Consider the following 16245-nt stretch of genomic DNA (forward strand, 5'->3'; position numbering starts at 1 on the left):
CTAAGAAGAGAGTCCTAAACATAAGCGTGCTTAGGGAGATATTCTATTATTACTTCCATAATTTTTTGCGTTGTACAGGTATCTCTAGCTTCGCAAGAAATCCCAGTTACAATTTCTAGATGGAATAGTCAGATTTCTTCCTTCCATGTGTCTCCAAGATTCCCATGAGTCAGAGAAGGATCCCCCTGAATGGAAAGTGCTCCCTGCTCTCCTCAAGTTCTTTACCTGAACTAGCTCTGTTCATCCCTAAGACTCAGTCAACATGCCATGGAGGAAATCTTATATATGGCAGGTGTCAAATAATGTGTGGTTAATGATAAGGTTATTATTACATACCCTACCATCATAAAATGACACATTTGTAAAAATACCAATAAATAAATAAATAAATTACCATTACTTTTTTTCACAGGTAAAGGTAGAGTTGACCTTACAACTAGAAAACTGGACAAAATATATGAAATAAATCTTGGATCTTGTACATCAGGTAGCACAGAGACAAGGAAGACAGATGAGACGAGCACTGACATTGCTCAGCTTGCTTCATGGAGGCAGCTCCCAGGCGCCAGGGCAGGAGGGGTTTACCAAATTGTCTCACTGTGGGATTGAGATGGAACCTAGAAATTTGTGGACCACTGTACAAGAGAGGAGGGATGTGGACAAAAGAGAGAAAGGGAGAGACAAGGGCAAGGCGGTAGCATGAGGAGGGAGGAGATCCAAGGTGAATCCTGGGCTGAGTGATAATCTGTAATAAAAGAGAGAAACCTCAGTGAGTTTGGTAAACCTCCCTGAAAAGATCTCCTTTGGGGCCCCTGGACCATACTTGGATGATAGCACTTGTCATATTCTTGTTTTAATTCAACTAAGTATTTTTTTGAGAAATTCAAGTTCAGATGCTTAATATATTAACCAGGCTTGCTTCATGGCATTCAGGCTTTCAAAGGCATGTGTGTGGTGTTTATCAGGCTCCTGTTTATTTATTTTATTAGAGACTGAGGAATCTCAGTGGAAAGAACTCTCTGCTCAGTGTCTATCAGCCTGTTTGTCTAGGTTCCTGTGCAATTATTTGTGCAAGTGAACCCAGCAGAAGATATAACAAAGTCATTTCATAGCTGCTGCTTTTTCTAGGATTTACTTTATGGAAAGTATGGTTGTATTATGGTAAGAAGTCAAAACATTGTTCTTTGCTGACATAAACCATTTTAAGGCATGGAGACTTTGTGGCTGCAGTCAGGTGGGAGGTTGCCTTATGCGGGTTTTCAGGGCAGTGCTGTCAATCCAGTAACAATGGCTATGACTTAGTTGAACTGACTAAGGGCAATTTCAAGAACAATCTTCTTCAAATGTACCTTTCCACCTACAGAGATTTTCTCACCAGTTAAAATGAACTCCTACTAAAATTAGAGTTATTTTTTTAATGCACAGCTGTTTGCTGAGTTGTCGCTTGTTTTGTTTATGGCTGCCCTGGGTCTTAGCTTCAGCTTGTGAGATTTAGTTCTCTAACCAGGGACTGAACTTGGGACACCCACATTGGGAGTGCAGAGTCCTATCCCCTGGACCAAAACTCCCCCTAAAATTAGAGTCTTGAGTCAAGTTATTGTGCTGCTAGGACCCTCTGGCTCAGCAGATCACCGAGGTGCTCCTAAACTGTGGTGCATGTTCAGGAATCCCTAGGCTCCAGCATTCACTCGGGAAATTTGAAGAGTTCTCTACAACGTGGAAACTGAAAACCAGACATGATTCCTATCTCAAATTGCCTTCAGTTGACTGAGGAGCAGGTAAGCAAAAAATTAAAAAAAAATAAAATCCTCTGCCCTGTTTGTAGTCCCACTAGCCTGGACCCAGAGATGTGGAATGAGAGATCACAGCAGAAGTAGAGAGCTGATACAGTTACCACCAGGGAAATAAACCCTGCTTCAATACTTTTTTTCCACTGTAAGATTTATTTTTGTTTTTTCATCTCCCTCTCCCTTTCTCTGGCCTGTTTATCAAGATGTTGAACCCCCAGTGCTCAGGTGGCCAACACCCAGTGCGCAGGACTCTAGGATGTTCGGGAGGAAGTCTGCACTGACCTTCAGGTGGGTGTCCAGACATCCACGCTGTTAAATGAGAATGGGGACTACCTCCTCCATGACCATTAAAACTATCCTAACTATTAAATCTGTATTTTTATTGCTGTGTTTATAAATTATGAGATGACAAATAATCAGTGTCTAGGCCACATCTCCCTGACTGCCTGGCAGTAAAACATCTCTCTTTTCACACCTTCTGTGTCCCCCACTGTCCTTCCAGAAAGGCTGGTCCCCAAAGGCGCGGACAGGAGTTCAGCCTTCAGGGATGCAGAGGGGCTGCTCTGTGCCCTGGGCATGACTGTCGCGGAGCGCTGACCCGAGGGGCTCCGCATTCCTGCTCGTGGGCAGAGGAGTGGGGAGATGGTCCTGCCTCGGGAGGGGCTGATACTTTCTCCTAGTTTCTTGGAGCAGGGGAAAAGCTCACTCCACTCCAAAGATAGCTTATTGTAAGAGTACATAAACACTTTTTCCATATATCAGAAATATGATTGATGAATAGATTTCCCCTGAGGTGACATTATTATTGGCAAAGAGAATATCCTGTATCCTGTTTGAAGACCAACATGCCTGCAATATTTACCAACTGAGCTGCTCTGACCCACAGAGCCATTGACAGAAGGATTATCTTGTGAGAAAACTCTCCCTCTGGAGCTTACTTAGGTAGCAGCATTGCTGTAGCAGCCATAGGGATGGAAAAGTCAAGGGAAGAGAGAATAAAGCTCTTACTCACTGAAGATGGAGTGTCTGCAGGTGTATCTCAGCAAAACATACAATCCTAGTCTGAATTATTAAAACCAGAGACTACCTTCCAGATCACACAGTCATCCATTAAATATGTTCCTGGGAGTTTTCATTAACAGGTTGTGAAATGTTTCAGCATATATCAATTGAATTGTCACTGAAGAGTTAATGACACTTTAAGAGATTCTGTGCCTTTAAGGGGAATGTGAATGGGCTGAAAACAGGCATTTCTGGAGAAAAGCGCTTAGGTTCCTCTTTACACTGTCCCGCGCCAGATTCCTCTCTGTAGGGCAATCCAAGAATTCCAAGGTTCTTAACTCTGAGCCTCTAGAATAAAACTCTGTAGAGGTGCTCACAGCCTGACCCCATCTGTGCCCTTGGGTTTGTGTTCAGCTCCCCCTGTAGCCTCTCTCACTGTGTCACTCAGAGCGCAGTAGTACACAGCTGAGTCTGATGTTTGCACGGAGGATTTCTGCAGGTGGAAGGAGCTGTCACTCGAGGTATGAGTGGCTTCAAAACCTCTGCTGGTCACCTTCTGGTTATCTAATGAGCTTTTCAGGAGCAACTCAAGTTCTTTGTTTTTGTACTGGACATACCAAAAAAGAAAATCTGAATAGCTGGACTGGTAAGTACACTTCAGAGTCAGAGATGCCTTCTCGGGGAGGATAACAACGCCTTCTGTCTGGGTCACCGAGTCTCCACTGGTCCCTCCTTTAAAAGAAAAAAGAAAAAAAAAAAAAAACAAAAAACAAAAAACACAAACACACAGTAAAGACTTCGTTAAGTTGGATAAGGAAGAGGAGCCATCTCTCGCTTGATAGAGATTACATGACATCCTAAAACCAAGGAATATAACATCTTAGAAATTTTAAATGTTACTCACGCATTATCAACAAGATCACAAATCCTAAGCACAAAGCAGAGAGCATAGTTGGCTCAGAAGCAGTGGGTGGCTGAGTTTGGGGATACACGAAAGTTGAAAAAACTATTCCTCTAGTTTCTTGATTCTTTGTTGAAATCTTCAAGAAAATCTTAGTTCAAGTGTTATGCAAGACAGACTCCCCTACAAGATCATGCTGTAGGCTGAGCAAGAGAGAAAAGTTCTCAGAAATGAAAGATGAATTTATATCAAACCACCAACGAAAGGGAGCAGCGCCCTCTGTCGTTCTCTCTCTGTTCCTGCAGTCTGCTGTGCATCTTTTGGTATTTAGCCTGAAAAGGAGCTCAGTTCAGTTCAGTCGCTCAGTCGTGTCCGACTCTTTGCGACCCCATGAATCACAGCACGCCAGGCCTCTCTGTCCATCACCAACTCCCAGAGTTCACCCAAAACCACATCCATCGAGTCGGTCATGCCATCCAGCCATCTCATCCTCTGTCGTCCCCTTTTCCTCCTGCCCCCAATCCCTCCCAGCATAAGAGACTTTTCCAATGAGTCAACTCTTCGCATGAGGTGGCCAAAGTACTGGAGTTTCAGCTTTAACATCATTCCTTTCAAAGAACACCCAGGACCGATCTCCTTTAGAATGGACTGGTTGGATCTCCTTGCAGTTACACTCTCAAGAGTCTTCTTCAACACCACAGTTCAAAAGCATCAATTCTTCGGCACTCATCTTTCTTCACAGTCCAACTCTCACATCCATACATGACCACTGGAAAAACCATAGCCTTGACTAGACGGACCTTAGTCGGCAAAGTAATGTCTCTGCTTTTGAATATGCTATCTAGTTTGGTCATAACTTTTCTTCCAAGGAGTAAGCATCTTTTAATTTCATGGCTGCAGTCACCATCTGCAGTGATTTTGGAGCCCCCCAAAATAAAGTCTGACACTGTTTCCACTGTTTCCCCATCTATTTCCCATGAAGTGATGGGACCAGATGCCATGATCTTTGTTTTCTGAATGTTGAGCTTTAAGCCAACTTTTTTGCTCTCCTCCTGCACTTTCATCAAGAGGCCTTTTAGTTCCTCTTCACTTTCTGTCATAAGGGTGGTGTCATCTGCATATCTGAGGTTATTGATATTTCTCCTGGAAATCTTGATTCCAGCTTGTGCTTCTTCCAGCCTAGCATTTCCCATGATGTACTCTGCATAGAAGTTCAATAAGCAGGGTCATAATATACAGCCTTGATGTACTCCTTTTCCTATTTGGAACCAGTCTGTTGTTCCATGTCCAGTTCTAACTGTTGCTTCCTGACCTGCATACAGATTTCTCAAGAGGCAGGTCAGGTGGTCTGGTATTCCCGTGTCTTTCAGAATTTTCCACAGTTTATTGTGATCCACACAGTCAAAGGCTTTGGCATAGTCAATAAAGCAGAAATGGATGTTTTTCTGGAACTCTCTTGCTTTTTCGATGATCCAGTGGATGTTGGCAATTTGATCTCTGGTTCCTCTGCCTTTTCTAAAACCAGCTTGAACATCAAGCTGTAGGCATAGAAGGGAAATAGGTATCAGGGGTGAGCGTAGGGCTCAAGGAAGGAAGCACTAAATAATTTCTGCAGACTTCTCAATGGCTCCCAAGGCTGAGACAGTTAGTAATTCCTCTGTCTTTAAGATGCAGAGAAATACAGTTCCCTAAAGGCTTTCCAGGCCCAGCATCTATTGTCTGATCACACTGAGCAATAAGCTCATTTAGGCAACTTAAGTTATGGTGTGAGTGTGAAGAAAGACTGAGCTGAGACCTCTTCTTGCCATTTCCCTCACTGGTCCCCTAGAACCAGGGGATGAGCTGTCTCTGCTTAGACTGTTCTTTCTTTCTGTCCAGAATCTTTGCGTAGGCAACTTTTTATTCCTTCTTTAAGAACCAATTTGCATGCCAACTCCATATGAAAGTACTGATCCAGTCCTTCAGGCTGAATTAGGACCCACATCTCTTCCCACCATACCTTGTATGCACATATATCACTGTCATTTCTACACCGTATTGGAGTCATTTGTGTGTTGTTTTTCAAAGTAGGTTTGATGCACCTGAGATCAGGAACTTAATCTTATTCATCTCAGTGGCCAACTTCTCAAAACTGAACACTAGTTCAGGGCAAATGGCTTAAACATATTTGAAAAATGAATGAATAAGTGAATGAGTGGACATGTCTGGGTGTACAATGATCTGTTTATGAAATATAGTCTCTATGAGAAATAGTTCTCAGGCCTACAGTATGATGAGCTTCTTCCAGCGGCATGTCTACGGTCTGAACACAGGGGCATTAGGTATTTCCCAAAACTAAGGCACAGTTCTTCATATAAGAGACCACTCTCATCTTGACTATTTTAAAAATATTATAGCACCTTTATACATACAAGACTTAGGTTGAGTATAAACGTTTTTGGTTCACAGTTCTTAATCACCAAAGTGAAAGTCGCTTAGTCGTGTCCGACTCTTTGCAACCCCATGAACTGTATGGGGCTCTCCAGGCCAGAATACTGGAGTGGGTAGCCTTTCCTTTCTCCAGGGATTTTCCCAACCCAGGGGTCAACCCAGATCTCCTGCATTACAGACGGATTCTTTATCAGTTGAGCCACAAGCAAAGCTCTAGAATATGGAGTGGTAACCTATCCCTTCTCCAGCAGATCTTCCCAATCTAGAAATCAAATCAGGGTCTCCTGCATTGCAGGTGGATTCTTTACCAACTGAACTGCCAGGGAAGCCCATGCACATAAAATACAAAATTAATAAAATTCATATTAAAACGTTAATGTAGAAGTGATATTTTACTGAAACTAAAGAGGTGGTGAAATCTCATTAGAAGAAAGCTGTAGATTGTGTCATTCATTAATTCACCTGATTAAGATGATTTGGAGCTTAATGCACTATTGTCTGCTGCCGCTGCTGCTGCTAGGTCGCTTCAGTCATGTCCGACTCTGTGCAACCCCATAGACGGCAGCCCCCCAGGCTCCACCCCCCACCCCCACCCCCCCACCCTCCACCCCACATCCCTGGGATTCTCCAGGCAAGAACACTGGAGTGGTTTGCCATTTCCTTCTCCAATGCATGAAAGTGAAAAGTGAAAGTGAAGACGCTCAGTCATGTCCGACTCTTAGCAACACCACGGGCCGCACTCTACCAGGCTCCTCCATCCATGGGATTATCCAGGCAAGAGTACTGGAGTGGAGTGACATTGCCTTCTCTGCACTATTGTCTCAATTACTGTGATTAGTGATTTCCAGTATTTTTACTTCTATTCAAAAATATCTATTTAAGTCAGCATTATATAACTCTATTATTGAACAAAGCATCAAAAAGTCAGCACTGAAAAAAGTACTCTGCATGTACTGCTACTCTTTTTTCTACTGAATTGCATGTTGATACATTCAAACTTTTAAAATGTTTAAAAAGTATTTTTAAAACTTTTATCCATTTAAAGACCTATGATGCTTTTATTTGTAAACTGTCATTATTCCATTTGTCTTTAATTAGATTTGAAAAATGACATAACACAAAAGCTTCAGAAAGATGAGGAGTATTCTAAATTGGCCCAACAGATGATTAGAAATATTAGAAATATGATAGAAATTATTTAATTTGTTGTCATCAAACAAAAAAATCCAAATAGAAAAATTCTAATGTAATTCCTACACCCTGTAGGTTGGCAGACTTTTTTGTCCATAAAGGGTCAAATAGAAAATAGCTTAGGTTTTGAAGTCATACAGTCTCTGCTACAACTATGCTGGTATAGCACAAAGCATCCATGGTCAATGCATAAATAAATGAGCATGGCTGTCTTCCAATAAAACTTTATTTATAAACATAAGTATCAAGCTACTTTGCCCTGTGGCTATCCTTTGCCAATTTCTGCTATACTCCAAAGATTTATTCATAAACCTCTAAAGATTACTTTCTTCACTAAATATTATCATAGCTTTTTGAGGAGGCTTAAAATAAAGAACACATTAATGGATAGAAAAGAAGAAGGAAATTGAGTGATGCTAATGCCAAAGATCCTTCCTGGGTGGCTCAGTGGTAAAGAATCCACCTGCCAATGTGGGAGATGTGGATTCGATCCCTGGGTCAGGAAGATCCCCTGGAGGAGGAAATGGCAACCCACTCCAGTATTCTCACCTGGAATTCCAGTGGAGAGAGGAGTCTTGCAGGCTACAGTCCATGAGGTCACAAAGAGTTGGACACGACTTGGCAACTAAACAACAACAACAAATGCCTAAGATACATTGATGCTGAGTTTTCAAGAATGAAAAAACACAGATACGGACACTATCATTAAGGAGATCACAAAGTAGGATTGAAAATAGACCTTAAACAAATAATGAGAGAAACAAAAATAAATGACAAAAAAAAAAATGCAGAGGTCTATAATTCTAAAAATATCCACTAAGCTTTCCTTAGCTACTGACTCTTGGACAAGTATACAAGAATGAGTAGGCATTTACTACTTTTTTAAACTCTTTTGAAGCAAGGAAAAGAATTTTAGGAAAAGAAAAAAATAAGAAAATCACCTAAAATTTCTATGAATGGGTTATATAAGAGGAAAATAGTGCCTTTGACAAACTTAGTATTGTTGAAGAGGGAGGGAGAGACAGAGACAGAGAGATTAGGGACACATAATGAAATGAAGTTGGAGAGGTAGCTTCTCTTTGTCCTAAGAGCAAATGGGTGACTGACATGCTAACATTTACACTCTGGCAAAATCGCTCCCACTATGGAAAAGGGACTACATGGAAGAGTGATGGGGTGTGTCAAGTGTTGAGCAGGAGACTGAGATGGATTTTTAATGAGGACTGTGGAGGTGAATTGGGCTGTGGGGATTGTGACATCTTCTAGAAGACTTTCAGGAAGCAACGTCCACAGAACTGGGAATTAGACTGAATACAGTATCTCAAAAATGAATATCACTAAACAAACAAACAAACAAAAAAACTACATGAGTCTTAATATAGCCTAAATTGAGAGTACAGCAGAAACTATTTGCCTATAGAATGCTCATTTTCTACTACCTCTAATAGAACTAATTTTTATTTTATACTGGAGTGTAGTTGATTGGCAGTGTTATGTTAGTTTCAAGTGTACAGCAAAGTGATTCAATTATACATAAACATGTATCTATTCTTTTTCAACTCTTTTCCCACTTAGGTTATTACAGAATACTGAGCAGTTTTCCCTGTGCACTACAGTGGGTCTTAGTTGAATATATACTTTATTTTTTTATTTTTAACTGGAGCATAATTACTTTATACTCTAGAGATGGTTTCTGCCATACATCAACATGAATCAGCCACAGGCATACACACGTCCCCTCCCTCTGAAACCTCACTCCCACCCCCTCCCCATTCCACCCCCTAGGGTGTTACAGAGCACGGGCCTGGAGTTCCCTGCATCATACAGCAAATTCCCACTGGCTGTCTATTTTACACATGGTAATGCATATGTTTCAGTACTGCTCTCTCAAGTCTTCCCACCCTCTCCCTTCCTCACTGTGAGCAAAAGTCTGTTCTTTAAGTCTGCATCTCCTTTGCTGCCCTGCAAATAGGCTCATCATCGCCATCTTTCTAGATTCCATATGGATGCACTAATACATGATATTTGTCTTCCTCGTTCTGGCTTGCTTCGCCCTGTGCAATAGGTTTTAAGTTCATCCACCTCATTACAACTGACTCTAATGTGTTCCTTTTTATAGAGGAGCTACCCCACATCCGAGGCTAGGGGCGGCTGCCAAGAAGAGCTACCCCACCTCCGAGGTCAGGGGTGGTGGCTGAGAGTGCCAGGCTGCGACTGCGCAGGAACGGCTGAGAGGAGCTACCCCACGCTTGAGGTCAGGGGCAGCGGCTGAGAGGAGCAACCCCATGTCCAAGGAGCGGTGGCTGTGCGGGTGCAGGAGGGCTGAGAGGAGCTATTCCACCTTCAAGGTTGGGAGGGGTGGCGGTAAGAAGATACTCTTCCTCCAAGGTAAGGAGCAGTGGATGCGCTTTGCTGGAGCAGCCGTGAAGAGATACCCCATGTCCAAGGTAAGAGAAACCCAAGTAAGACGGTAGGGCATCAGAAGACAGACACACTGACACCATAATCACAGAAAACTAGTCAATCTACGGACCACAGCCTTGTCTAACTCAATAAAACTAAGCCATGCCGTGTGGGGCGACCCAAGATGGAGGGGTCATGGTGGAGAGGTTTGACAGAAGGTGGTCCGCTGGAGAAGGGAATGGCAAACCACTTCAGTATTCTTGCCTTGAGAACCCCATGAACAGTATGAAAAGGCAAACTGATAGGATACTGAAAGAGGAACTCCCCAGGTCAGTAGGTGCCCAATATGCTACAGCAGATCAGTGGAGAAATAACTTCAGAAAGAATGAATGGATGGAGCCAAAACAAAAACAGTACCCAGTCTTCGATGTGACTGGTGATAGAAGCAAGGTCCAGTGCTGTAAAGAGCAATATTGCATAGGAACCTGGAATGTTAGGTCCATGAATCAAGGCAAATTGGAAGTGGTCAAACAGGAGATGGCAAGAGTGAACATCAACATGCTAGGAATCAGCTAACTAAAATGGACTGGAATGGGTGAATTTAACTCAGATGACCATTATACCTACTACTGCGGGCAGGAATCCCTCAGAAGAAATGGAGTAGCCATCATGAACAACAAAAGAGTAAGAAATGAAGTACTTGGATGCAATCTCAAAAATGACAGAATGATCTCTGTTCATTGCCAAGGCAAACTATTCAATATCACAGTAATCCAAGTATATGCCCCAACCAGTAATGCTGAAGAAGCTGAAGTTGAATGGTTCTATGAAGACCTACAAGACCTTTTAGAACTAACACCCAAAAAAGATGTTCTTTTCATTATAGGGAACTGGAATGCAAAAGTAGGAAGTCAAGAAACACCTGTAGTAACAGGCAAATCTGGCCTTGGAATATGAAATGAAGCAGGGCAAAGGCTAATAGAGTTTTGCCAGGAGAAGGCACTGATCATAGCAAACACCCTCTTCCAACAACACAAGAGAAGACTCTACACATGGACATCACCAGATGGTCAACATCAAAATCAGATTGATTATATTTTTTGCAGCCAAAGATGGAGAAGCTCTATACAGTCAGCAAAAACAAGACCAGGAGCTGACTGTGGCTCAGATCATGAGATCCTTATTGGCACATTCAGACTTAAATTGAAGAAAGTAGGGAAAACCACTAGACCATTCAGGTATGACCTAAATAAAATCCCTTATTATTATACAGTGGAAGTGAGAAACAAATTTAAGTGTCTAGATCTCATAGATAGAGTGCCTGATGAACTATGGACAGAGGTTTGTGACATTGTACAGGAGACAGGAATCAAGACATTTCCCATGGAAAAGAAATGCAAAAAAGCAAAATGGCTGTCTGGGGAGGTTTTACAAATAGCTGTGAAAAGAAGAGAGGTGAAAAGCAAAGGAAAAAAGGAAAGATATAAGCATCTGAATGCAGAGTTCCAAAGAATAGCAAGAAGAGATAAGAAAGCCTTCTTCAGCGATCAATGCAAAGACATAGAGGAAAACAACAGAATGGGAAAGACTAGAGATCTCTTCAAGAAAATTAGAGCTACCAAGGGAACATTTCATGCAAAGATGGGCTGGATAAAGGACAGAAACGGCATGGACCTAACAGAAGCAGAAGATATTAAGAAGAGATGGCAAGAATACACAGAAGAACTGTACAAAAAGGATCTTCACGACCCAGATAATCATGATGATGTGATCACTAACCTAGAGCCAGACATCCTGGAATGTGAAGTCAAGTGGGCCTTAGAAAACATCACTACGAACAAAGCTAGTGGAGGTGATGGAATTCCAGATGAGCTATTTCAAATCCTGAATGATGATGCTATTAAAATGCTGCACTCAAAATGCCAGCAAATGTGGAAAACTCAGCAGTGGCCACAGGATTGGAAAAGGTCAGTTTTCATTCCAATCCCAAAGAAAGGCAATGCCAAAGAATGTTCAAACTACCACACAATTGCACTCATCTCACACACTAGTAAAGTAATGCTCAAAATTCTCCAAGCCAGGCTTCAGCAATACATGAACAGTGAACTTCCAGATGTTCAAGCTGGTTTTAGAAAAGGCAGAGGAACCAGAGATCAAATTGCCAACATCCGCAGGATCATGGAAAAAGCAAGAGAGTTCCAGAAAACATGTATTTCTGCTTTATTGACTATGCCAAAGCCTTTGACTGTGTGGATCACAAGAAACTGTGGAAAATTCTGAAAGAGATGGGAATACCAGACCACCTGACTTGCCTCTTTGGAGACCTATATGCAGGTCAGGAAGCAACAGTTAGAACTGGGCATGGAACAACAGACTGGTTCCAAATAGGAAAAGGAGTACATCAAGGCTGTATATAGTCACCCTGCTGATTTAAGTTATGTGACGAGTACATCATGAGAAATGCTGGGCTGGAAGATGCACAAGCTGGAATCAAGATTGCCGGAAGAAATATCAATAACCTCAGATATGCAGATGACACCACCCTTATGGCAGAAAGTGAAGAGGAACTAAAAAGCTTCTTGATGAAAGTGAAAGTGGAGAGTGAAAAAGTTGGCTTAAAGCTCAACATTCAGAAAACAAAGATCATGGCATCTGATCCCATCACTTCATGGGAAATAGATGGGGAAACAGTGAAACAGTGTCAGATTTTCTTTTGGGGGGAGCTCCAAAATCACTGCAGATGGTGATTGCAGCCATGAAATTAAAAGACGCTTACTTCTTGGAAGGAAAGTTATGACCAACCTAGATAGCATATTGAAAACCAGAGATATTACTTTGCCAACAAAGGTCTGTCAAGGCTATGGTTTTTCCAGTGGTCATGTATGGATGTGAGAGTTGGACTGTGAAGAAAGCTGATCACTGAAGAATTGATGCTTTTGAACTGTGGTGTTGGAGAAGACTCTTGAGAGTCCCTTGGATGTCAAGGAGATCCAACCAGTCATTCTAAAGGAGATCAGTCCTGGGTGTTCATTGGAAGGACTGATGCTAAAGCTGAAACTCCAGTAGTTTGGCCACCTCATGCAAAGAGTTGACTCATTGGAAAAGACTGATGCTGGGAGGTATTGAGGGCAGGAGGAGAAGGGGATGACAGAGGATGAGATGGCTATATGGCATCACTGACTCAATGGACGTGAGTCTGAGTGAACTCCAGGAGTTGGTGATGGATAGGGAGGCCTGGCGTGCTGCAATTCATGGGGTCACAAAGAGTCGGACACAACTGAGCAACTGAACTGAACTGAATACTCCATTGTGCATATCTACCACAACTTCTTTATCCATTCATCTGTCAATGGACATCTAGGTTGCTTCCTTGTCCTAGCTATTGTAAATAGTGCTTCAATAAACTGAGGTACACGTGTCTTCTTCAATTATGGTAGAACCACAATTTTGTTGTGAGTGACAACCTGCTGAGATTGAAAAGATCCTGATATCCCAACCTAGACAGCATATTAAAAAGAAGAGACATATCTTTTCCAATAAGATCTGTATAGTCAAACCTATGATTTTTCCAGTAGTCATGTATGGATGTGAGAGTTGAACTATGAAGAATGCTGAGCACCGAAAAATTGATGCTTTTAAACTGTGGTATTGGAGAAGACTCTCGAGAGTCTCTTGGACACCAAGGAGATCAAACCAGTCAATCCTGAAGGAAATCAGTCTTGAATATTTATTGGAAGTTTGATGCTGAAACTGAAGCTCCAATACTTTGGCCACCTGATGTGAAGAAATGATTCATTGGAAAAGACCCTGATGCTGGGGAAGATTAAAGGTGGAAGGAGAAGGGGATGACAGAGGATGAGATGGTTGGATGGCATCACCGACTCAAAGGACATCAATTTGATGAAGTTTTGGGAATTGGTGATGGACAAAGAAGCCTGGCATTCTGCTGTCCACGGGATCACAAAGAGTCATACACAACTGAGCGACTGAACTGAATTGAACTGAGAATAATTTTGTTATGAGCGACAACATGCTGAGGCTGAAAAAATCCTGATATCCCAGGCTCCTTTGAAGAAATGTGGGGACATGGACTAACACTCTGGTAAATGAAATGCAAGTAGAAGGTGCTGGGGGAAGCTTCTGAAAATGATTGACTTGGCCAGCATGTACTCATTTGCCTCTTGACATTCTTCCTGGAAGGTGTATAAAGTGGATGGATTTCTTGCTGTTTCAGCAAAGTATATAAACAAAAGTGACAATTTAAGGACAAGAAACAGCTAGAAAGAAGACCCTTGATTCCTCACAAGATTATGGAGCTAGTATACCAGCCCTGGACTGCACAGGGTACCTGCGATAGAGCTTCTTTATATGAGAGGGAAGTAAACTCCAGCTTGTTAAAAACATTATCTGAGTGTTTTGTTATGTGAAGCTGAACCAATATCTGATATAAATGATGTTCATTAAAAATATAACCCATCACTGCATCAGTCTGATTGAGTAAACTCCTAATAACCCAGGTCTTCAAAGGTGTTCTAGGTGATTCTGACACAGGTGATGTGGTGGTTTAAGGTCTGGAATGTGGGAACCACAGTCCTACCAACTTTTCCCCTGCCCTCTCCTACCTTTTTCACCAAGTGTCACATAAATACAAATGCCCTTTGTCCACAAACACATTTTCAGTAGCATCAAAACTGTATCAAGAAAACTATTCTTACCAGGAAGAAGAATACAATGGATGGAAAACTGTTATATATGTGATAATAAACAGAAGTATCCACTTTCAAAAAACAATATTTTAGGGGCTGATAGCAGAAAACATGTATCTCTCACTTGTAAGGGGGGAAATTCTGACTTTTGGATAAATTTCCATCTCTTTAATGGAGAAATTGATGCTTAGAAACCATGCAAATCATAAATGGCAGAATCAGATTCACATCTTTGTCTCTTTTACTCTCAATGCTGAGATCTTTGTGTCTATTATTACATGACGTTTTCACTCCTTGGTTTTAAAGTGAAAAGTTTCATGGAAACAGTCCTAGATCCTTTTTATTTCTAGTGTCTGATGAATCTACTGTTTCTTATAGAGGAATTAGAGACACACTAAAATCATCCCATGCGTCTTAAAGCCCCAGCTAGGTCTTGAGGGGGCTGCACATATAACAGACGAGCCCTTCTAATACTGAGAAGTCCTTCTTCATCCTCCAGAGGTGACCTGGTAAAATTAGAACTTGAAGGGTCTTTAGGCTCATCAGTCTAAATCCTTTGTTTAAACTGAGGACACTGAAGGCTGCTACACCAATGATATGGCTAAAGACACAGCCAGGATGGGCAGGGCTGAATTTGGCATTTCAGCTTCCCATTCTAAATCCCATGCCCTTTACTATAGTCTGACATGCTACCAAAAACTCAGGAATTTGAGAGGAGCTCCCTTTCGTGTTGCTAGCCGTTTGCAGACTCTCCTTTGTGGGAAGACAAAACCACCAACTCTGCACACTGTCACAGCTTTTAAGAGACAGCTCTGGCAAGTTTGCGCTGGGGCTGCAGGTGCCAGCTGAGCACTGTGTGTCTGGAGCACAGAGGTAAGTAGCAGTGTCCTCGCCCTGGGAAGCCGTGATGGACACGGAGCTGCTTTTGATGGAGCGGTCAAGCGTGAAGTGCAGTCTTCCACTGTGTTTCTGTCTCTCATTTGAACGCATTAAAATCAGATGAACAAAGCCTCGCCTTGAATCCTGTCTGTACCACTGTAAGGCAGTTATAGTAATACTTTTATAGCTGCAGTTCATGGTGACATTTTCACCCTCCTGGATGCTCAGGGTCTGAAGATTCTGTCCTCCTTGCTGGCTATTCACCTCTAGGCAGAAACACAAGGACAGAGGCCAGGAGTCAGTCACCGCATTTTCACTCACTAGTGTCTGCATTTCCTTCCATAATTTGAGGGTACATTTCCCAATTAACAGGCTTCCCTGGTGGCACAGTGGTACAGAATCTGCCTGCAATGCAGGGCATGTGGCTTTGATCCGTGGGTCAGGAAGATCTCCTGGAGAAGGGAATGGCAACTGACTCCAGGATTCTAGCCTGGAAAATTCCGTGGACTGAGGAGCCTGGCGGGCTACAGTCCATTAGGTCGCCAAGAGTTAGACAGGACTGAGCGACTAGCGCTTTCCCTTTTCCCTTTTCCCAATTGAAGAGAAGATTTTGCCCCTCAGTCCTGTGAGCTCTGAACTTTGGTCACCCTCTTCCCATCACCAAGAGCCCCGACCCACTGGCCAGCGGAAGCCACAGAATCACCAAAGACAGGGCCAGAAGCGTCTCCATTCTTCTTCTTTAGGAGGATCAGGGAAGACGCAGCTCTCGCCCTGAAATAAAGCCAGCTTCCTCAGTCTCGCTCTTTTTTTTTTTTTTTTTTTTTTTTTTTTGAGTATACTCATCCAGTCCCTCTGAGACCCAGAGAGAGTCTCAGGTTTCTTACCCAGCCAATCAAAGGAAGCTTAATCATTTTGCTTTCAATACAAACATATTGATTTCAAA

General features: G+C 42.3%; 2 gene segments (V, D, J or C); both read right to left on the reverse strand.

Annotated features, from left to right (window-relative positions):
- Positions 1 to 3165: 3165 nt before the first annotated feature.
- On the reverse strand, positions 3166 to 3742 carry LOC128054707 (T cell receptor alpha variable 18-like). The segment is given in 2 exon segments: positions 3166 to 3524; positions 3697 to 3742. Coding segments are annotated over 2 exon segments (405 nt in total).
- Positions 3743 to 15065: 11323 nt separating this feature from the next.
- LOC128054708 (T cell receptor alpha variable 17-like) lies at positions 15066 to 16032 on the reverse strand. The segment is given in 2 exon segments: positions 15066 to 15568; positions 15981 to 16032. Coding segments are annotated over 2 exon segments (555 nt in total).
- Between the last annotated feature and the right edge of the window lie 213 nt (positions 16033 to 16245).

Source organism: Budorcas taxicolor, chromosome 10 (assembly GCF_023091745.1).
Source record: "Budorcas taxicolor isolate Tak-1 chromosome 10, Takin1.1, whole genome shotgun sequence".
Lineage (NCBI taxonomy): Eukaryota > Metazoa > Chordata > Mammalia > Artiodactyla > Bovidae > Budorcas > Budorcas taxicolor.